The sequence below is a fragment of the Glycine max genome, chromosome 7, assembly GCF_000004515.6.
Source record: "Glycine max cultivar Williams 82 chromosome 7, Glycine_max_v4.0, whole genome shotgun sequence".
NCBI lineage: Eukaryota > Viridiplantae > Streptophyta > Magnoliopsida > Fabales > Fabaceae > Glycine > Glycine max.
The window spans coordinates 32,767,032-32,790,210 of record NC_038243.2 but is presented as its reverse complement, the minus strand read 5'-3'; the positions used below and the strand labels follow the sequence as shown (position 1 = coordinate 32,790,210).

Sequence of the window (23,179 nt, the reverse complement as noted above, 5' to 3'; positions counted from 1 at the left end):
TGATAAAATTAAAAACCTATTTTTGTGGACGAGCTTGACTAGAAGATATTTTCCGATTGATTTTCCGCTTTATTTTACTAAAAGATATTTTTTTTATTTATATTATTATTTTACCTCTTTTTTGATTTCCAACGTGGTTACGGCACGACCGAACGGTCGGAATTCATTTTAACCGAAGTTAACGGATAATACAATTCAAACGATCGATGGAAATTTATTTTATTTTTAGTTTAAGCGAGAAATGACTTAAATAAAATGGCTTAAGCACGTCAAAAGGGGGTATAAAATGTAAATGAAATGAGAATAGAAATACACAAAACACAATGTGGACCACCATGGGTACATAGAATGAATCGAAAAGCTTGGTTCGAGGTACTTACCCGTTGAAGATCGAAGAACGATGAAGAATGAATGAAGAACATGGAAGAACGGCCGAAACCTTTGCGAAATTCTTCACGGAAAACGTTACGGAAACGTTTCGGAAGCGCCTCGGCTTAGATTTTCTTCACGGAAACAATTTTTCCAAGCAAATTCGAAAGAGAGAGAAGTGCCTAAGGGGCTGAACCCTTTTCCTTCTCACTTCCTCCCCTATTTATAGCAAAATAGGGGAGATGCTTGCCGCCCAGCTCGCCCAGGCGAGCAGGGTTGCTTCCTCCAGAAGCAACAGCCTTCTGGAGGAATCTTCTGGAGGGCCCAAGTGGGCCTGGTTGCTATTTGCACCCCCATTTTTACTAAGTACACCCCCTTCCTTTTTTTTTTGGTGATTCTTTTTTTGTAAATTTACGGAAACTTACGAATTTCGTAACGATACTTGTTTTCTTTCTGTAATGTTATGGAACCTTGCGGATTACATAATCATCCCCTTTTTGACTTAAGGAATGTTACGGAACCTCACTAATTATGCAACGATGCTTCCATTTGATTTCCGGGGTGTCACGGAACCTTTACGGATTGTGCATCAATATTTTCTTTTGTTTTTCGCCACGTCCCGGAATTTCACAAATTGCCTAATGATGGGTGCCAAGCACCTTACAAGGACCAAACAAAAGTCGCATGTCATCAAGCAAAGGTCCCCAGACGAAATTAGGGTATGACAGTTGCCCCTCTTTACTTGTCTTTTATTGGAGATAAAAGGAAAGTAAAGATAAGACACTAATTTCGTTCCTCTCGGTTGACGAGAGTCGCGGGAGACCATGAAATTTCTGCATGCAAATGACTTGTCGTTCCCGAGGGAACAAAAGGTGCAGAGGACGATGTCAGTCTCTGCATGCTATCAAGCGTTCTGTCTTACAGATAACAAAAGAATGTTTATACGGATAACCACTCGGGTATTTCCGCCCGTCAGCGTGACTCAAAAGTCAGTATGACAGATCTTGTGAGTGCGGAAGATGATGTAAATCTTTGCGTGTCAACGGGCTTGTCGGCCGCGATTGACGAAGGGTGCAGAATGACCATAACTTGTCTCTGCGTGCCATCAGACACGACTGTGTCTGAATGGCAAAGGGGTGCGGAATGACCAAATTTTGTCTCCGCATGTCATCGGGCCCGCCGCCTCTGGATGACAAAAGGGTGCAGAATGACCAAATTTTGTCTCTGCGTGCCATCGGACACGACAGTGTCTGAATGGCAAAGGGGTGCGGAATGACCAAATTTTGTCTCCGCATGTCATCGGGCCCGCCGCCTCTGGATGACAAAAGGGTGTAGAATGACCAAATGTTGTCTCTGCGTGCCATCGGACACGACAGTGTCTGAATGGCAAAGGGGTGCGGAATGACCAAATTTTGTCTCTGCATGTCATCGGGCCCGCCGCCTCTGGATGACAAAAGGGTGCAGAATGACCAAATTTTGTCTCTGCGTGCCATCGGACACGACTGTGTCTGAATGGCAAAGGGGTGCGGAATGACCAAATTTTGTCTCCGCATGTCATCGGGCCTGCCGCCTCTGGATGACAAAAGGGTGCAGAATGACCAAATTTTGTCTCTGCGCGCCATCGGACACGACTGTGTCTGAATGGCAAAGGGGTGCGGAATGACCAAATTTTGTCTCCGCATGTCATCGGGCCCGCCGCCTCTGGATGACAAAAGAGTGCAGAATGACCAAATTTTGTCTCTGCGCACCATCGGACACGACTGTGTCTGAATGGCAAAGGGGTGCGGAATGACCAAATTTTGTCTCCGCATGTCATCGGGCTTGCCGCCTCTGGATGACAAAAGGGTGCAGAATGACCAAATTTTGTCTCCGCATGTCATCGGGCTCGCCGACTCTGAATGGCAAAGGGGTGCGGAATGACCAAATTTTGTCTCCGCATGTCATCGGGCCCGCCGCCTCTGGATGACAAAAGGGTGCAGAATGACCAAATTTTGTCTCTGCGCGCCATCGGACACGACAGTGTCTGAATGGCAAAGGGGTGCGGAATGACCAAATTTTGTCTCCGCATGTCATCGGGCCTGCCGCCTCTGGATGACAAAAGGGTGCAGAATGACCAAATTTTGTCTCTGCGCGCCATCGGACACGACTGTGTCTGAATGGCAAAGGGGTGCGGAATGACCAAATTTTGTCTCCGCATGTCATCGGGCCCGCCGCCTCTGGATGACAAAAGGGTGCAGAATGACCAAATTTTGTCTCTGTGTGCCATCGGACACGACTGTGTCTGAATGGCAAAGGGGTGCGGAATGACCAAATTTTGTCTCCGTATGTCATATGACCTCAGGGTCAGTATGACAGATCTTGTGGGGCGGCCGACAAAAGCAAGGCTCTTGCTCCTACGTATCCTCCAATGAGGAACTCAGACCTACGTAGTTCTAGATAACTTGTGAGACTTGAAAAAGTCTCCACCGGAAGATGCTGACATCTCCGGAAAGGGTGCAAATGACCACACTGGCCTTTGCTCATCAATCACACTTGGGGTCACTGAATGACGAGGTGCGGATAACCGTAAGGTGTCTCCGCGGGCTACCAGCTCTTGAGTCATGGTAACAAAAAGCGGGGCGGTCGACAAAAGCGAGGTTCTTGCTCCTACGTATCCTCCAATGAGGAACTCAGACCTACGTAGTTCTGGATAACTTGTGAGACTTAAAAAGTCTCGGTGTTTTCTCCACTAAAATGCAAACATGCTTTAGCAAAGAGACAAATATTCCAACTGATTAGAGCAGCATATGCCGTTTTGAGTGAAAAACAATGCGTCTACCGGGGAAGGAGAGTCTACTGATGAAACCCCCCCCCCCATAACCATAAATGAGATTTTGGATGTTAGCATTTCGTTTCTAAATGACCATTTAGAGGAAACACTGGGTTCGACAAAATAGAAGAAAATCACTCAAAGTGTATCAATCTCGCACAGGTAAGTGTTTCATCCTAATTCCGAACCATAGATATGTCATGACTTGACTTTGCAAATTATTTCCTATCAAATCAAAAGTTACATGCGTGATCATGGATCAATAGGTCTTCCTTTGGGAATGGGTTCTTTTGGTGGTTTTTTCGGCTTTTGCGTGTTTTTGGCCTTTTCCTTTTCTGTTTTTGTTTTGCGCGAGGCGAGCAAGTCACCGACGCACAGGATTTCGGTTGGTAATCAAAGGGAGAAGACCACTTTTAGGTCATGGTTTCCTTTCCTTCCTTTTGTTCATTTGGTGACAATTCTGTATTGTTCAGATATTGTCTGGTCAAAAGACCTTTCTGCACATTTCTTCTTTTTTCCTTTCGATCCTTGATTAGGAGCTTTCTTTCCTTCTTCTTCTTCTTCTTCTTTTTTTTTTTTTTTTTTACTTTCTCCCATTCTTTGATTGGGAATTTTCTTTCTTTTCTTTTTGCTTTCTCCCACTCTTTGATTGGGAATTTCCTTTCTTTTCTTTTTTTGCTTTCTCTTTGATTGGAAATTTTCCTTCTTTTCTTTTTTGCTTCCGAGGGTAAGGATTGACATTCTCACCCTGGGTCAAGGTTTATGCTGAGTCAGGATTTTGGCTCAAGGTTTGTAGAATGGCTAGACATGATACATGTCGGGGTTTGGTTTGGCTCAAGGATAAAAAGGGTGCCCCACATTATTTCCATGACACAAATGCAAAAATGATGATTTGGAAACTTTATGCAAAACTGGTCATGCATGCACCTATGCGGACACTCAAGTGTCAAATTTTTATGGTCATGTGATGCTAGGGCTCAGGATTCATTTCCTCTATTTTAGTCAACCCAATTTTTCCAAAATATGTTCTTTTATCCATTTGTGCATTCATCGAAGTCCATTTCGGGCGTTCGGGAAAATTTTCACAGCATTCACCCTTCAGGTGTATACACATTTTTTCAAAAACTAGTTATGATCAGTGAATTTTTCTTTAAAGAAAAGTTGGAAGTCATCTCTTTTCAAAAGCATGTTGGTTTTTCAGCTAGACAACTTATTTTTCTTTTTTCTCTCTTTTTCCTTTTTTTATTTGTTTATTTCTTTTTCTTGTTTGTTTTTGTTTTTTTTTTCCTTTTTTTTTTCATGAGGTATTTTGCTACCTAAACATGTGTATATTTTTGTGAGGTATTTTTGCTATATACATGCATATCCAAGGTATCTTGCTACCTAAACGTACATATATATATTTTGTGAGGTATCTTTTTGCTACATACATGCATATCTAAGGTATCTTGCTACCTAAACATACATATATATATTTTGCGAAGTGTGTTTTTGTTTACATACATGCATATCTAAGGTAACTTTCTACCTAAACATACATATATATATTTTGTGAAGTATTTTTTGTTACATACATGCATATCTAAGGTATCTTTCTACCTAAACATACATATATATATTTTGTGAAGTGTTTTTTTGTTTACATACATGCATATCTAAGGTATTTTCACTACCTAAACATACATATATATATTTTGTGAGGTATGACTACCTTCCGAGCTTGCGCTTGTTTTATTTAAATTCCCAGGATCATGAGCAACTAGGTGCGTCCTACTATAAAAAGTGATCAAATAACAAGCATAGATTCAAAAGGTACTAGGTTGCCTCCTAGTAGCGCTTCTTTAACGTCTTGAGCTGGACGCCTAATGATTCGTCGGTCATGGACCTAGTACTTTGCTTACCTTTGGCTTTGGACTTGGTCGCCTATTGGTCGGCCATGTGGTGTAGGCAATACTCAAACCTTTTTGTGGATGAGCAGAGGTGAACTCTAGAGGTGATGGCGGTGCGTCTGTTGCCCACTACCGGCCATCCCAATGCTGATGTGGTGTTTCGCCCTGCGCCTGCCTGGGGGCGCAGTACTTCTTGATGAAAGCTCGATTGGTAGGGGGGGCCTGATGACCTTGCTGGGGGCGACAGGCACTCCCTAGAACTGACAGAGACCCGTATTTAGAGCTGGTAACTCCAAGACCCTGTTGGCCTTCTTCGGGTCCACTAGGTGTCTTGCGGGCACAATCCCTGCACACAATAGATGACATCAGAAATCAGTTGGGGGAGGTGCACACTTACCTATGCCACGACGACATGAACTTGCTGGGGGAAACAGGCGCCCTGTAGGGCCGACAGAGGCCCGTAACCAGAGCTGGAAACCCCAGGGCCCTGTTGGACTTCTTCAGGTCCACTGGGTGTCTTTGTGGGTGCGATCCCTGCAAGCAATAGATGGTATCAGAAATCAGTTGAACCATATGTATACTTACCCATGTCGGGACGACACAGACCAACTGATACTTTTGCAGGGGGAGATTGGCATTGCGGTCGCTGGGCAGAATGTTGCTAAGTAGCAATGTCATCTATATCTGTGTAAGAGTGGTCATGTTGGTGCGCATGATCCGCACTCGTCTCTTTGCAGCGGCACGGGTGAAATCTTGCCCCGGTATGCATAGTAGGCATGTGATAGCCTCCCTCTCTAGTTGTGCTTGCACAGTTGGCCCTCCTCCAATATCAGGGGGTGGCCCAGGAACCGTTAAAAGGAAACTACTGGTCCCTTAACCGGGAGTGCAAGTCTCGATTAAGCATTTAAGGACAGAGGACCTTAAACTCTCTTAAGGTGTGAATGTGGAGCACACTGAAAATGAGGACACGTAGCCCTCTAAAGGTGAGGGTATGGAGCCCTCTCAAGGCGAGGATGTGTAGTCCTCTGGAGGTGAGGGCGTGCAGCCCTTTGTTGGCGAGGACGTGTAGTCTTCTTCAGGGTGAGGGCGTGCAGCCCTCTGTTGGCGAGGACGTGTAGTCCTCTCAAGGTGAGGGCGTGCAGCCCACAGTTGGCGAGGACGTGTAGTCCTCTAAAGGTGAGGGCGTGTAGCCCTATGAAGGCGAGGACGTGTAGTCCTCTAAAGGTGAGGGCGTGTAGCCCTACAAAGGTGAGGACATGCAGTCCTCTGATGGCGAGGGCATGTAGCCCTCTGAAGGTGAGGACGTGTGGTCCTCTAAAGGTGAGGGCGTGTAGCCCTACGAAGGTGAGGACATGCAGTCCTCTGATGGCGAGGGCGTGTAGCACTCTGAAGGTGAGGACGTGTAGTCCTCTGAAGGTGAGGGTAACTAGTACCCAAGGCGAGGATGTGTAGTCCTCTGGAGGTGAGGGCGTGCAGCCCTCTGATGGTGAGGACGTGTAGTCCTCTCAAGGCGAGGACGTGTAGTCCTCTCAAGGTGAGGGCGTGCAGCCCTCTGTTGGCGAGGACGTGTAGTCCTCTAAAGGTAAGGGCGTGTAGCCCTACGAAGGTGAGGACATGAAGTCCTCTGATGGCGAGGGCGTGTAGCCCTTTGAAGGTGAGGACGCGTAGTCCTCTGAAGGTGAGGATAACTAGTACCCAAGGCGAGGACGTGTAGTCCTCTGGAGGTGAGGGCGTGCAGCCCTCTGATGGTGAGGACGTGTAGTCCTCTCAAGGCGAGGACGTGTACTCCTCTCAAGGTGAGGGCGTGCAGCCCTCTGATGGTGAGGACGTGTAGTCCTCTCAAGGCGAGGGCGTGTAGCCCTACGAAGGTGAGGACATGCAGTCCTCTGATGGCGAGGGCGCGTAGCCCTCTGAAGGTGAGGACGTGTAGTCCTCTGAATGTGAGGGTAACTAGTACCCAAGGCGAGGACGTGTAGTCCTCTGGAGGTGAGGACGTGCAGCCCTCTGATGGTGAGGACGTGTAGTCCTCTCAAGGTGAGGACGTGTAGTCCTCTCAAGGTGAGGGCGTGCAGGCCTCTGTTGGCGAGGACGTGTAGTCCTCTAAAGGTGAGGGCGTGTAGCCCTACGAAGGTGAGGACATGCAGTCCTCTGAAGGTGAGGGTAACTAGTACCCAAGGGTCCACCCTCATGAGAAAGCAAGAGATCGACTCATCGAGAGGGCCGGTCATCCCAAATCCACAAGATTTGGACATTAGATGTAGGAAATCCATGCAGTTAACATGATTTTTAGGGATGCAGATGCATGCAACCTTTGTCGTGAAATTTGGTAAATGCGGACTTCATATGAAACAATGCAATGTAATGGAAAGTTGTACAATGTTCATGACATTCTTTCCCTATTTTGATTTTCATTTTGATTTGATTTTTTTTTTGGAAAACACAGATTGACTGTCCTTTTGAAAAAGGTGATAATTCATGCAACCTCATCCTATCTTTTTGCAAATCTCTCCAGGAATTCCCTCAGAGTGTATGTTCTTTTTGATTTAGTCACTTGACCATTTTGGAGTGACGGCAATGGAGCCATTTGATGTTTAATCAATCCATTGAAATCCTAGGGTTTGTCCCCCCCTTTTTTTTGTTTAAAAACATCGACGGGTGAGAACTTTTGATCGGCCCGTATGTTCACTTGAGGCTCATGCACGGTGCCCCTCATTGCCCCAGTGTAAGGCTTTGAGGTACCAATCGTTGTCTTTTGTCATGACCTTGTAGGAGGGAACCTATTGGGTGAGAACTTCTAATCTGCCCCTAGGTTCACTTGAGGCTCATGCACGATGCCCCTCATTGCCCCAGTGTAAGGCTTTGAGGTACCAATCGTTATCTTTCGTCATGACCTTGTAGCAAGGAACCCATTGGGTGAGAACTTCTAATCTGCCCCTAGGTTCGTTTGAGGTTTATGCATAGTGCCTTTCATTGCCCCAGTGTAGGGCTCTAAGGTATCCATCGTTGTTTTGTTTTCACAACCTTGTAGCAAGGGAGAATGAAAGAAGCAATTGATTTTTGCAAAAAGAATTTTCCAAGGACGAGAAATAGTTGAAGGATTTTTTTTCAGTTGATGGATTAAGTCAAATGACTCCTATGTAGAAGCAAGATATTTTGATGTTTTGATGATGCCGAAGGATCAAGTGCTTCTAAGTTTTATTCGAGACAAGAAATCAAGATATATGATCAAGTTGATCTCTAGAATCTTAGGAAGAAGTTTCCAAATTGAAAAACAAAAGGTTTGACCAAAGAATTCTATCATTTCAAATTGAGATTTGCTCTCTGGTAATCGATTACCAGCAGTTGAAAATGTTTTTATTCAAATTTTTAAAACCTGTAATCGTTTACACAAGTCTTGTAATCGATTACCAGAGGGGATTTTCGAAAAATAATTTCCAAGAGTCACATCTATTCAAATGGTTTATGAATGGGCATCAAAGGTGGCTTGGAAGCATGAATTTAAAGAGAGTTTTCATTGCCCACAAAGTTTATCCTCTCAAAAGATTAAGAGTTTTTCTGAACTGAACTGTCTTATCCTCTCAAAAAGATTCCTTGGTCAACCACTTGCATATTTAATAAGGAATTTTGATTGGTCTTCATTTTACAATCTATCCCTTTTAAGAGAGATTTCTTCTTCTCTTCTTCTTACTTCTGAAAAGGGATTAAGAGACTGAGAGTCTCTTGTTGTAGAGGATTCTTGAACACAAGGGAAGGGTTGTCCCTGTGTGGTTCAGACTTTGTAAAATGAGTTATACAAAGAGAGTGTAAAATCTCAAGTGGGTTTCTTGAGGACTGGACGTAGGCGCGGGAAGTGGCCGAACCAGTATAAATCAAGTTTGCATTCCTCTCTTCCTTTAAACTTCTTTTATTGCTATTTATCTTTTGCTTTAAAGAAGTTTATTTTGATTTGTCTTTTGAGTAATTCATGTTAAGGGTGCATTGTTAATCCAAAAAGAAAGAGTGATAGTTCAATTGGGGAATAGTCTTTGCATCTTAATTCAACCCCCCCTTTCTTAAGATAACTGAGGCCATTTGTCCAACATCCTATTCTTGACAACTCGCTTCTCTAAGAAGACAAACTTTCTGGAATGATAAAATGAAGTCACATGAACGTCTATATTTTTACTTGAAAACACAGTCAATCAAATGCCCTTTTTCTTTTTGAACCCCTTTTTTTTTATTTTGGAACTTATTTGTTTTGAACTTTACTCGTTGTTTTACGGCAACCCCACCAATGTGCAAGACGAGTAATCTCTGATTGAACGGTCTTGGAAGTCCAAACTCAGGAGCACAGGTCGCTTGAGCAAACTGACCAATGGCTTGCACTTGAAAATCCTGATGAGTCATTAGAGACATCTAACAACAGCTTTCAAAATTGCCCCATGTGTGGCATCTCTTGTCAATGTCAGGATTTACACGCGATTCTCCTCAAATTTCAGCCAGCCCGTATCAATTAGACTTCACACATTATGCTTCGGGGTCATACAATGCTCAATGGAATGCCCAGGGGCTCCTCCATGATAAGCACACATTGCGTTCGAGTCGTATCCTTAGAAAAATGGAGGTTGAGGAACCTTGGTTGGGGTTATGGCTACCATTGAATTATCGAGTGGATATGGGATCAAGTTTAGCATATGACAACGGAATTTGGGGTGAACCCTACAGGCTTTTTGCTGCAAAATTCCTTTTTGTTGGTGTTTTTTGGTTTGTGCTAAAGGTGGTCTTCGTCATTGGAAGTGCGGTAGACAGGCTTTGTGGTTGATTTAGGGTTGGCCTTTGTGGATAACTGGGCGGTGGGTAAGGAGGAGGTTTGTTATTGGCTGAGTAATGACATTGTTGGGTTGGTGGGAAACTTGGTCGTACAGGAATGGCAATTCTGATCGCCAATACTTCAACAACATCTCATAGGGATGAATGACTCGGGCATACTTTAAGCTATGCATGGAAAATGTAATTATGAAATTGAGATGCCCGAAGAAACACCATTTCCTAGTTAACCATGCATTAGGTACCATGTTCAATTATTTTGTTTTGTTGTTGTGTGTTTTTTTTTTTTTTTAGAAATGGGTTTATGATCCCAACATGGTTGGCTCATGGTGCCTAACACATGCAACTAAGAATGTAGTGTGAAGTTTCACGCTTCCCCTTTTTTGTTTTTGTAGAGGAAAACACAAGGATGAGCAAACATGAAAACAAATGGTATGCAATTTTGCAGATCAAAAAGTTTGTTGAACGCATATGCATGATGATGCCATGACTCATGCAAAATGTGAGGCTGGAATATGATAACGGACAAATGCAGGAATGATATGTTCATTATGATGTTATGAAGAGATGCTTATGCGATGCATGATATGAATGCATTTTACGGACACGAGAGCCCGGAAAATTATCTCTTCTTACTTGCGCATTTGGGGGCGCAGTGCCCCATGTGTACAATTAAGAAGGTGATATGGACCTTCCGGCTTCCCGTGACAAAGGACGAGACCAACATACAATGCATGCAAGAGATAAAATGTGGGAGTGACTTGATTCGCACTAATTTTTAGAGTAAAAACGTGGGATAAACTCATTTTTTTCAAAAAGTTATAACTAGTCAAGATCTGAGCGACAATACAAACTTCCTAGCGGTTTCTAATCATATGGTCCATTAAGTCTATCATATGCTGACAATAGCTGAGAAGTCCGTGGATCTCCTTGGGGGCGGAGTAGGTGTCCGCCATTGCTTTGGCCTTGGCTAGCAATCGGGGAAGTTCTTGACTCTTATTCAAAGTAAGAGCAAATCGGTCCATCCACATTGTTGCCTCTTGGTGCAATGAATCAATTACCCTTTCCCTTGCTTCCCTTTCTGCTCATATCTTGGCGTACTCATCCTCTAGCCTTTGCTCGTGAGTCGCCGCTAGATTTAGCTTCTCTTTGCACTTATCGATGATGGCCCACATATTCCCTTCAGTCTCGCTTAACTGTTGGGACAAATTTCTTTTCGACCTAAGGCAAACCTTTAGCTCGTCCTTCAAGATCATGCCTTTGACCCGTGATGATTCCTTTCACCTCTTCGTTCCAAGGCTTCAGCTGTGGCCATATTGACGTCCCTTAGTTCATCATACTCTTTTCAGACTTTGATGGCTATGGACTTGAACTTCTCTTCGACTACCCGAGCTCTTTCAAGCTCTGCCTTTAGGGCTTGTACCTCATCACTTTCTTCTGAAGCTTTAACCTCATCGTCTCTCACAGTCTTTAGATTTGGGAGCCAATCCAATCCTTGTGTTCGGACTCTCAGCCACTTATGATAGCCGCCGATGATCCCATTACTGCTTCCCCTAAGCTCTCTGTCCTTTCTTCACGCCGCATCCCATGCCTTGCGAACTCGTTGGAGTACCCTCGCGTTGTGGTCACCAAAACCCCGTGCGATGAAAGGCGTGATGCTTTCGTCTGATGGCACTCCTCTCATGGGGTAGCCAAGCTGTCTTATGGCGAGGACGGGATTATAATTAATACAACCCCTTGTTCCATCAAGGGAACATTTGGACATCCTTCGCATGAAGATAGAATCCTGATTCTTCCTTCCTTCTAGCGAGGGAACAAATTAACAGACGCCCCTCCATGCTAGCCAAGAGTTGGTCCCAATTCGCCTTTCCTTTTTCGACGCACGAGCGGTGACCTTGTAGCGGATAGACGGGCCTACCTTCTTGGAGAAAAGGGTGTGAAACCAGCCACACATAGAGAGCCAGTGCACAACAAAAAATTCTTGCGTCGCTCTTTTCACATCCCCGGTCGAACGTGTCATACATGGCCAAAATGGCGACGACCGGGCTTTCCTTGCCATGATGAAAGGCGAGGAAAGCGTCAATCACTGCTAGGTCCACTAACCCTTCCATATTCGAAAAGAGGACAACTCCAAAGATCAAAAGCGCCAAGATGTCAATAAAAGAAAGCCCATTCGCCTTGATTTTCCAAGGCCTTTGCCCTTTCCTCCAAACACTTCCTTGATACTCCAACTACCCCATTCCTATTTTGCTTTACCTGGTTCAACTCTTGTGCTGAGATTTTCACTACCTTGGCAACTCTTGTCGTGGAGGGATAGAACCAGAGAAAAGATATGGCTTCCTTCCTCCCAGTGGGCATCCCAGGATCTCTTCAAACTCTTTCACAGTCGGCACTAGCTGGAAGTCCTCGAATGTGAAGCACCTTAGGGGCTGGTCATAATACTGGGAAAGGGATGCAATCGGTTCCATGGAGACTTCTACCCTAGCTAGGTCCCAAATCTTACCATAGGCTTTGTGGAAGGCTTGCTGTTGAAGTTGACCCATTAATTGCCCCAACTCTCGTAAACTAGTGACCTCTAAGCTCTTGATTTTGACTTGATAGAACCTCTTTTTAAGCGAAGGCTTTTGACTTGATCCCATGTTTTACTAAAGTGAAATAAAATCTAGTCCGAATCAAAACTCCGACATCTATCATGGGTGGAATGGATGAATGCATGAAGAAATGCATATGACATAGATGCAATTTACGAATACCGGAGCCCGAGAAATTGTTTCCTTGTTGGATACAACGTTTGGGCAGCGTGGCACCCAACGTATGTTTTTAAGAAGGCGACACGGACCCTCCGTCGGTTTGCTAAAGTGAGGGGATCAAAGACGAAACCCACGCATGATGCATATGCGAAAGGCACAACACGGGGATGTACATAGTACGACAATATTCACAAACAAATATAAGCAAGAGGGTATATGATACTTATGCATGGCAGTGTGAAAAATGGCACGCAGCGTGTTTGCTCCGTGCCCCTATTTAAGGGACCTATAAGGGAAAGAGCTAACTAGGCTTTTAGTGATAACCCCCAAGGTAGTCATATCTCTCTTGATGGTTTCTAGAGGTATCATCCCCTTCGAAGAACATACTGCAGCAGTAGGGACTACTAGCAACAATATGTTTTCAAAGAGAAAAACTCTAGATGAGGGTTCAATGTAATCAAGCAAGTCGGAGACCTAGCATGATCACGGATTCACCTCCACTCCTTATGTTCCCACGAACCCGGGTATAGGGCCCCTTTCTCAACTCACCGTGTGTGCAAATAGTGTTAGTGTTTGTGTGCATCAAATGAATAAATATTTACCTCATGCATACAAAAAATGCACTAAAAGCAATAAAGAGTTTATATACACAAGAACATAATGAAGGGAAACCAACAAAGGGATAAGTCACGGTAAAACATTGCACAAGATTAAATGGCCTAACTCTCTAAAAACTGTCCCCAGTGGAGTCGCCAACTGTCGCAACCTACCCTTCGGCGGGAGGGCGACGCGTGACTCGCGGGATGCGTGTTCCACGAAAGGAATACGCGTGGAGTCGCCACCAACGTTTATTTGAGGAAAACGTCGGAAAAACCGGAAAAGACGCGATCTGCGAACTTTTAAGTGAAAGGTTCGGGAGTTGTATTTACGCACGGGGAAGGTATTAGCACCCCACACGTCCGTCCCAAGGGACGACAGCCTTTAATCGAATGTGCAAACATGACTTTGATTTTTTATGTTCCCTTTTTATGTCTCTATATCCTTTATACCCTTTTTATATTTTTCTCTTTTTGTGGTCGACAAGTTAAGTGAAAGGTTCGGGAGTTGTATTTACGCACGGGGAAGGTATTAGCACCCCACACGTCCGTCCCAAGGGACGACAGCCTTTAATCGAATGTGCAAACATGACTTTGATTTTTTATGTTCCCTTTTTATGTCTCTATATCCTTTATACCCTTTTTATATTTTTCTCTTTTTGTGGTCGACAAGGGTGTTTCCCTTTGCTCCTACGTATTCCTCAATTTGCGATGAGGAAATCAGACCTACGTAGTTCTTTCTTATCAAGTGATTCTTTTTTACTTAAAAGGTGATCATTTTAAGGCGTTGGACCTTGAAAATGATCCATTTTACTTAGTAAGAAATTTAAATGATAAAATTAAAAACCTATTTTTGTGGATGAGCTTGACTAGGCGAGTTGATTTTAGCCTTAGTTTCACATTAGTTATTAGTCAATTCGATTAAGAATGAGAAATCCCGAAGAGAAAAACATCCGATTGATTTTCCGCTTTATTTTACTAAAAGATATTTTTTTTGATTTATATTATTATTTTACCTCTTTTTTGATTTCCAACGTAGTTACGGCACGACCGAACGGTCGGAATTCATTTTAACCGAAGTTAACGGATAATACAATTCAAACGATCGGTGGAAATTTATTTTATTTTTAGTTTAAGCGAGAAATGACTTAAATAAAATGGCTTAAGCACGTCAAAAGGGGGTATAAAAAGTAAATGAAACGAGAATAGAAATACACAAAACACAATGTGGACCACCATGGGTACATAGAATGAATCGAAAAGCTTGGTTCGAGGTACTTACCCGTTGAAGATCGAAGAACGATGAAGAACGAATGAAGAACGTCGAAGAACGGTCGAAACCTTTGCGAAATTCTTTACGGAAAACGTTACGGAAACGTTTCGGAAGCGCCTCGGCTTAGATTTTCTTCACGGAAAAAATTTTTCCAAGCAAATTCGAAAGAGAGAGAAGTGCCTAAGGAGCTGAACCCTTTTCCTTCTCACTTCCTCCCCTATTAATAGCAAAATAGGGGAGATGCTTGCCGCCCAGCTCGCCCAGGCGAGCAGGGTTGCTTCCTCCAGAAGCAACAGCCTTCTGGAGGAATCTTCTGGAGGGCCCAAGTGGGCCTGGTTGCTATTTGCACCCCCATTTTTACTAAGTACACCCCCTGCCTTTTTTTTGGTGATTCTTTTTTCGTAAAGTTACGGAAACTTACGAATTTCATAACGATACTTGTTTTCTTTCCGTAATGTTACGGAACCTTGCGGATTACATAATCATCCCCTTTTTGACTTACGAAATGTTACGGAACCTCACTAATTATGCAACGATGCTTCCATTTGATTTCCGGGGTGTCACGGAACCTTTACGGATTGTGCATCAATATTTTCTTTTGTTTTTCGGCACGTCCCGGAATTTCACAAATTTCCTAATGATGGGTGCCAAGCACCTTACAAGGACCAAACAAAAGTCGCATGTCATCAAGCCAAGGTCCCCGGACGAAATTAGGGTATGACAGTATGACTTTTCAAAGATACCAACTTCATGGATGCTTGAATTTAATCTCTTAGTGCTTGTAATTCCATCTCTTTGTCCTTTTCCCTTTTAAAGGCACTCACAAGGGCAATGTCATAGTGTTTTTTCAGCAAAAAGAGAAAGATGTTTATCAGTATAAATTTATCATACTAGAGAAGCACAAAGACTATGCTTAATGGACAGTGCACAGTTAAATTTATGATACTAGAAGGGCCAAGGATTTCCCTCCAAATAATAATCACTATAAATCTATCCTACTTTCTACTTGTCTATAGATATACAACATGATTGCAAACAAGTAAAAGCAATATTCAATGAAGGAATTGAAGAAGATTTGGCTTGTAAAGACTATTCCAAAACGTGTGAAATCAGCTAGTGAGATATTCTAAGTATGTATCAAGTCCCTTTCTAATCTACCAACAACTAATATACACATAACAAAAATAAATACTATCTATTGACAAAATTATTCAAAGCAAGAGAAATTGTTTGGTGCCATCACAAGGTTCTTCTTTTTCCTTGGCCCGTCACTGTTGTTCTTAATTAGTGGAAGCAAACAATGCCACTGGGATGCTTGCCAAATTTTTACCAATCGGCTTTAACTTAGGTTTCCTAAATGGGGCTTTTGGAGTGTTAATTTCCTCAAGCCTAGTAGCACCCTCTATATCAAACGATTTAGGAATAGCTAAGGTTATGTTCTTTGGAGTGCTATACTCAAAATGCATCCTCCTAGCGACCTCAGCCAGCAATAGCAAACCCCAACACTTCAAAAATTAGAACAACCAATAGAATTTGAAGCAAAAATGAACCACACTGAACAATATTACTCCAAAAATTATCGCTTCTCTAATAGTTTTTGAAACTCAAACAAGTTGCTCTAAATCTTCATGACCGACACCATACAACACCCTTATCTAAAATTAATCCAAAAAAGAAATAAAAAAAAATAGATGAATTTGAGAATACGCATTACAAAATAAGGAATAAAAATTCAGGATTAGTAGATAGAAATTAAACATGAAATGGACATACTCACCAGAACATCAACAGGAAAAGCCTCAAGGCGAGACCTTTTAGAGTCAAAAGTGAATTTCTCACTACTCATTCTTCTCTTCAATGGATTCACCAATGTATTGTAGTTGAGATTAGAAGCTTCATTGTGTAATAACACAACCCTTTTCCTTCCAAGTGTTGTTGTATAACTATAACCCTCAAACCCTAATGCCATATTCAAATTCTCAAAATCTCACACGTTGAAACTTAACAGAGATAACAACCTTTTTCCCTAATATTTAAATACCAAACAAAGAATGAAATTTGTATGGAATAGGTCAAATAATGGTCCAAATATTCTAAAAAACTGAAAAAGGAAAATGTGAAAAATTCAAAAGATACCGTAATAGAATGTGTAGAAGAAGAATAGAGATAAAATGAATATGGTGATGAACAAATATAACTACCAGGCTATTGAAGAATTTGGGAACAAAATGGGTGAAAGAATTGGTTAAAAGTCTAAAAAGCCCTAATGTCGATAGCAGCATAATTGTGATAAGAACATGGTGGCGATGAAAGCACCACGACGATGTCCACAAGAGAGGTAAAGGGATGACGAGAGCAAGAGAAGTATGGGCAAGGCACATGGGGGTTCTAAGGGTAAGGGCAAGGCACACAATATCTGGAGTGGACTCAACACTTAGCTTTTAATTTTTAGATTCAATACGATGACGGTTCTCCAAAATCGTTTTTAAACTTGTCCTATCTATGATGATTTTCACCAAAATCATCATCGTATTGAGTATTTTTAGGTAAAACCATCATTAGCACATTCAATAATTTACAAAATTGCCGCTGGCCAAGATTTGAAGACGATTTTGGTACAACCGTCGTTGTTCCACCGTCTTTAAAAGCTTCATTTGTAGTTGTGCTTTTTTAATGAATGTATTAGAGGTGACTCCATTTTGGCGGGGATAGGGATTATAGGTTATTTAAATTAAATTGATCAATGTTAATCGTGGATTGTGTGTGTGACAATGAACAAGAAGGGTTCCTCTAGAAGAATTTGAGTTGAATTCATTTCGGTATATGTATAACTAGTATAATATCAGTGTGATTGATCGCATGGGTTACATTGAGTCTTATTCATATTTTAAAATTATTTATGTATAAATAATTAAAATAATATATTGTTACACTATTTTACATGTTTTAAAATGACATATTTTTTTGGTTAAAAAATCACATAGTTTTATGTAAGAATTAATGTCTTATGTGAGAAGCATGTGTATTATGTAGGGACTAATAAATAAATAATTAATAATTAAGGAATAAATTGTAATTGGGTTAAATTGGAGAAGTTTCTAGGAATAACTACTATTTGATGGGAGTAGTGGTTTAAAAAGGATTTAATCCCATTAACATGAAATGAGGTCCCTTTCTTGACAAAATAATGCTCTATTAAAATCCCTAGTCATCACGAATGTAGAGAGACATAAAGAATATTCAAGGGAGCGAAATATTGTTTCTCTCCTATTTCAAGGAATCAAAGCACACCGCACTATGGAGATGGTACACAATGTTTATCTATTATTTTTTAAAATCATGTATTTCATGATCCTACTGGTTTGCTATAATTGTTAATCTCGAGGACCTTTAAGATCTACTTGTGGTACCAAAGCATACATTATGAAATTATATAATTCTCTATTAATGATTTTTCTCCACAAATTTTATGAACCCTAATTTGCAAATTTAGGGATTTTTTGTTGTTGCATGTATTATTTTATTGGCATGCCTTTCATTGTTAATTATGTTTTCAACTACCTACTGCAAAATACGTACCTCCTTACGCACGCCTTTCCTTAAAGAGTTAATTAACTATCCCAAAACACATCCTCAATTTTATAAGTCTCTACCCCTCTCTAGTCGATCACAAAAAAAAGTGCAATTGTCTGAAATATTTGACAGCAATGAACTGAAACTCTTATGTTTTTACATTTTATAAAGGATTATGTTGATAAAATCTTGATTATAAAGAATGTCATGTTCTTAGGGGCAATAGGTGATAAACACACATGATCAGTTGTAGTGATTTCATTAGAGGCATTGGATTGGATAATATTTTTTTTTTATTGGTTATAGTGTGAATTAATGGTATATATGTGGCCTGAAATGAAATTAATGAAAATGGCTATGAATTGTTAATAGCAACATGCATATGCAGGCCATATATTTATTTGGACTTAAGTGTATCATGAATTCTTTTGTCACCAAATTGGCCAAATCTATAAGGTTATTTAATTTCAAATTAATGATTATTTCAATAACTAATAGAATGGTGGAATCTAAATCATATGATTATTGATTTATGGGTACATTGAAATTCATTGTTATAAGGAATTTATGGATCACCCAAAGGTTGATTAATTGTTCTTATAATTGCTGAATATAATAGGTAATTTGTGTGTACCATTGGTTTAATTATATACCCAAAGGTAGTAATTACTACTAATTGGTGCATATTTAATTTCCAAATAATGTTTAAATTTTTTATTAGTATCTTCATATATGTATGTTGTCTTGGTGTATCACCAAAATGAGAGCATCAACATACATTGATTGTTATCTGAATTAATTATGTGTATGACATGTTTTTTATGTCTTAAAACACTTATGTGAATTTTATTATGCCGTAAATTTTCTTGATTCACTGAATTCTCATGTATCATTTGGGCCAATTTTTAATGGACTCAATTTCTCTGGTTGGAATAAGCAAGTCCAATTTCACCTTGGTGTTTTGGATCTTGATCTTGCTATGTTGGAAGGGAAGCCTACTACTATTATTGATGCTAGTAGCAATAAAGAGAAAACCCATTAAAGAGCCTGGGAAAGATCTAACAGACTCATCCTAATGTCCATGAGAATGACTGTGGAAGACAATATTAAGGTAGCTCTCCCTGAGATCAATAGTGCTAAAGAGTTTATGGGGTTAGTGGGAGAGCTCTCTCAAATAGCTAATAAGTCTCTTGCTGGGACATTAATGAGTACACTTACCACCATGAAGTTTGATGGCTCATGTACTATGCATGAACATGTTGTTGATATGACAAACATTGAAACAAGACATAAGACCTTGAGAATGACTGTGAATGAGAACTTCCTTGTTCAGTTTTATTTTAAACTCATTACCATCTAAGTATGACCCATTCCAAATGAGCTATAATACCATGAAAGATAAATGGAATTTGCATCGATTGAACAATATGTTTGTTTAGAAAGAAATGATGCTTAAGAATCAAGGAAATCACTGTCCATTATGTAAGCCACCAAGGGAATCAAGGAGCTGGAAAGAAATTTGTGAAGAAGCATGGTAAAGGCCAAGGACCAATAGAGATTAATGACGGCTCTGTGCAAATCCAGAAGAAGGCATCAAAGGGAAATAATTGTCATTTTTGTGGGAAATCTGGACACTTCCACAAGGATTGCCCAAAGTGTAAGTCTTGGTTCGAATAGAAAGGTGAGCTTAATGCTTATGTATGTTTTGAATCAAATTTAACTAAGTTTCCCCATAATATATGGTGGATTGATTTTGAATGTACGACTCATGTTTCTAATACTATGCAGGATTCCTTACAATCCAAACCATAAGCCCAAATGAGAAGTTCATCTTCATGGGGAATAGAGTGAAAGCTCCAGTGGAAGAAGTTGGGACTTATTGTTTAAAACCCAACACTAGACATCATTTAGATTTACTAGAAACTCTTTATGTACCTACTTTATCTAGGATATTATTTTTATTATCTAAACTTGATGTTACTGGATACTCTTTTAATTTTGGTAATTGATGTTTTAGTTTATTCAAGCATAACCATCTCAATTGTATTGGTGTTCTTTGTGATGGTTTATATAAATTGAAATTAGATGGTTTATATGTTGAAACCATTTTAACTTTGCATCATAATATTGGTACTAAACGTAGTTTAGTGCATGAACGATATGATTTCTTGTGGGATAAACGTTTTGGTCACATTTCTAGAGAAAGGATAGAAATATTAATAAAGAATGAAATTATTCTTGATCTAGATTTTATGGATCTAAATATTTGTGTGGATTGTATTAAGGAAAAACAAGCAAAACATACAAATAAAGGAGCTACAAGAAGCACTCGACTTCTTGAAATTGTGCATACTAATATTTGTGGGCCTTTTCATGTTAATTCTTTCGAAAAGGCAAGATACTTTATTACCTTTATTGATGACTATTCATAATATGATTATGTCTACTTACTGCATGAAAAGTCTCAAACAATGGATGCCTTAGAAATTTACTTGAATGAAGTAGAAAGACAATTAGACAAAAAGGTGAAAGTTGTTAGGTCTGATAAAGATGGTGAGTATTACAAAACATACAATCAAACTAGGCAACACCTAAGTCTATTTGCTAAACTCCTTCATAAACGTGGCATTTGTGCACAATACACAATGCCTGGTACACCACAACAAAATGGTGTATTAGAAAGGCATAATAGAACTTGAATGGATATGGTTAGGAGTATGTTAAGCAATTCAACTTTACTTGTATCTTTGTGTATGTATGCCTTGAAAAATACCATGTATTTGTTAAATAAGGTTCCTAGTAAGGCAATTCCAAAGACACCTTTTGAATTGTAGATGAATAGGACACCTAGTATAAGGCACTTGGATGTCTAGGGTGGCAGACAAAAATAAGGATTGATAATCCACAAGAAAGAAAATTGGATGCAAGAACAAACAGTGGATATTTCATTGCTTATCCAAAAAATTCAAAGGGGTATATGTTTTATTGTTCTAATTATAGTATGAGAATTGTCAAAACTAGAAATGCAAGGTTCATTGAAAATGGTGAAATTAGTGGGAGTGCAGTTCCATGAGATGTGGAAATTAAAGAAGTTAGAGTGCAAGTCCCTTTAGCTTGTGCTTCTAATAATAAGGTGATTGCTCCTTTAGTTGTTGTTCGAAACAACAATGAAGAAGAGCAACACAATAATGAGCCTATGATACACAATAAACCTATTGTCAAAGAACAACAAGAAGTAGCATTAAAGAGGTCTCAAAGAGAAATGAGACCAACTATTTCAAAGACTATGTGGTATACCTACATGAAATAGAAATAGACTTAAGCATTGATGATAATGATCCAGTTTCATTTTTTCAAGCTATAAGCTGTGATAATTTTGAGAAGTGATTAGATGCCATGAAAGAAAAGCTAAATTCCATGGAACAAAATGGTGTTTAGGACCTCTTAGAATTGCCTAAGGGTTGTAAGAGAGTTGGTTGCAAGTGGGTCTTCAAGACTAAGCATGACTCTCATGGAAACCTTGAACATTACAAGGCTAGACTTGTTGCTAGGTGTCACAACCTGCCCTCCGGCGGGGGCACGCCACGAGACTCAAAGGTGCATCTTCCATTTGAGGAAAACGCGCGGAGTTGCCATCAATGTTTATTCGAGGGAAACATTGAAAAAACCAAAATGGAAAGGTTGAGGGTCTACGTATTTTTGAAAATGAGGGTTCGAGAGTAATTTACGCACGGGGAAGGTAATAGGACCCCACGCGCCCATCACAAGGGACGGCAGCCTCTAATCGAGTGTGCAAATCATGACTTCAATATTATTTATTTTCCCTTTTTTGTTTATTTTATATATTTTTTATTTTTTTGGGGTCGACAAGGGTGTTTCCCTTGCTCCTACGTATCCTCAAGTGCGATAAGGAACTCAGACTTATGTAGTTCTTTAAGGGGGGTTGAATTAAGATATTACAAACTATTTCCCCAATTAAAATTCTACTTTGATTTTAATGCAAGTTCCAGGTTCCCTTAAAGATAGATTTCTAAAAGATGATTCAAAATAACCAATCTGAATGTAAATGTAAAGCAACAATAAATAAAAGAGTTTAAGGGAAGAGAAAGTGCAAACTCAGTTTTATATTGGTTTGGCCACACCCTTGTTCCTACGTCCAGTCCCCAAGTAACCCGCTTGAGAGTTCCACTATCTTGTAAAAACCCTTTACAAGTTCTGAACCACACAAGGATAACCCTTCCTATGTGTTCAGATTTCTTTACAACAAGAGACCCTCGTTCTCTTAATCCCTTTTCAGAAGTAAGAAGAAGAGAAGAAGAAATCTCTCTTAAAAGAGATAGATTGAACAATGAAGCACTCAAATAATTCCTTATTGAATTGCAAGTGTTTTGGCCAAGGAATATTTTAGAGGATAAGACAATTTTGATTTTGAGAGGATAAGACTTTTTGTTTAGAAAAACTCTAAGCAAATTCGTGTTCCAAGTCACATATATATAGACCTTTGATGGCCATTCAAAAATCATTTGTCCAGATATGACTTTTGGAAATTATTTCTAAAAATCTCTTCTGGTAATCGATTAGAAGAATTATGTAATCGATTACAGGCTTTAAGATTTGAATTCTGACTGTAATAAAATGTTCGATAACTACTGGTAATCGATTACCATCCAAGTGTAATCGATTACACATTGTAAAATTTGAATTCAAATTTCTAATAGTTGTTATAAAGAGTTTCAAATGCTTGTAATCGATTACAAGACTTTTGTAATCGATTACATGTTTTCAAAACTTTTCAAAAACATTTTAAATGCATTCCAGGAAACAATTTGGCCACTGGTTATCGATTACCAGAGAGTAAATCTTTTGTAAAAAACATTTTAGCTTAAATTCTTTGGCCAAACCTCTTGCTGTTTCAACTTGGAATTTCCTAGAGATTATCTTGATCACATATCTTGAATTTCTTGGCTTCTTGTCTTGAATTAAACTTGAGAAGCGCACGATCCTTTGGCATCATCAAAACATTAAAATGTCTTTGCTTCTACAATCTCCCCCTTTTTGACGATGACAATTTAATTCCTAAAATCAAGATACAAGATAGAATATATACAAGATAG

At 40.2% G+C, this 23,179-nt stretch overlaps 1 protein-coding gene across 1 annotated transcript; it reads right to left on the bottom strand.

The window, feature by feature from the left end:
- Positions 1–15,772: 15,772 nt before the first annotated feature.
- On the bottom strand, positions 15,773–16,461 carry LOC102669805 (uncharacterized). The gene is made up of 2 exons (XM_006584310.1): positions 16,270–16,461; positions 15,773–15,997 (listed from the first exon to the last, which is right to left on the bottom strand). Exons 1-2 carry the CDS (start codon positions 16,459–16,461, stop codon positions 15,773–15,775), a joined length of 417 nt encoding a protein of 138 aa, XP_006584373.1.
- Between the last annotated feature and the right edge of the window lie 6,718 nt (positions 16,462–23,179).

What these genes read in the sequence shown, in the direction of transcription:
- LOC102669805 (XM_006584310.1), bottom strand. Translation starts at nt 16,461, where the DNA reads ATGGCATTAGGGTTTGAGGGTTATAGTTATACAACAACACTTGGAAGG. An exon ending in CTTTTCCTGTTGATGTTCTG is followed by an intron (nt 15,998 to 16,269) that starts GTGAGTATGTCC and finishes TAATTTTTGAAG; the next exon opens with TGTTGGGGTTTGCTATTGCT.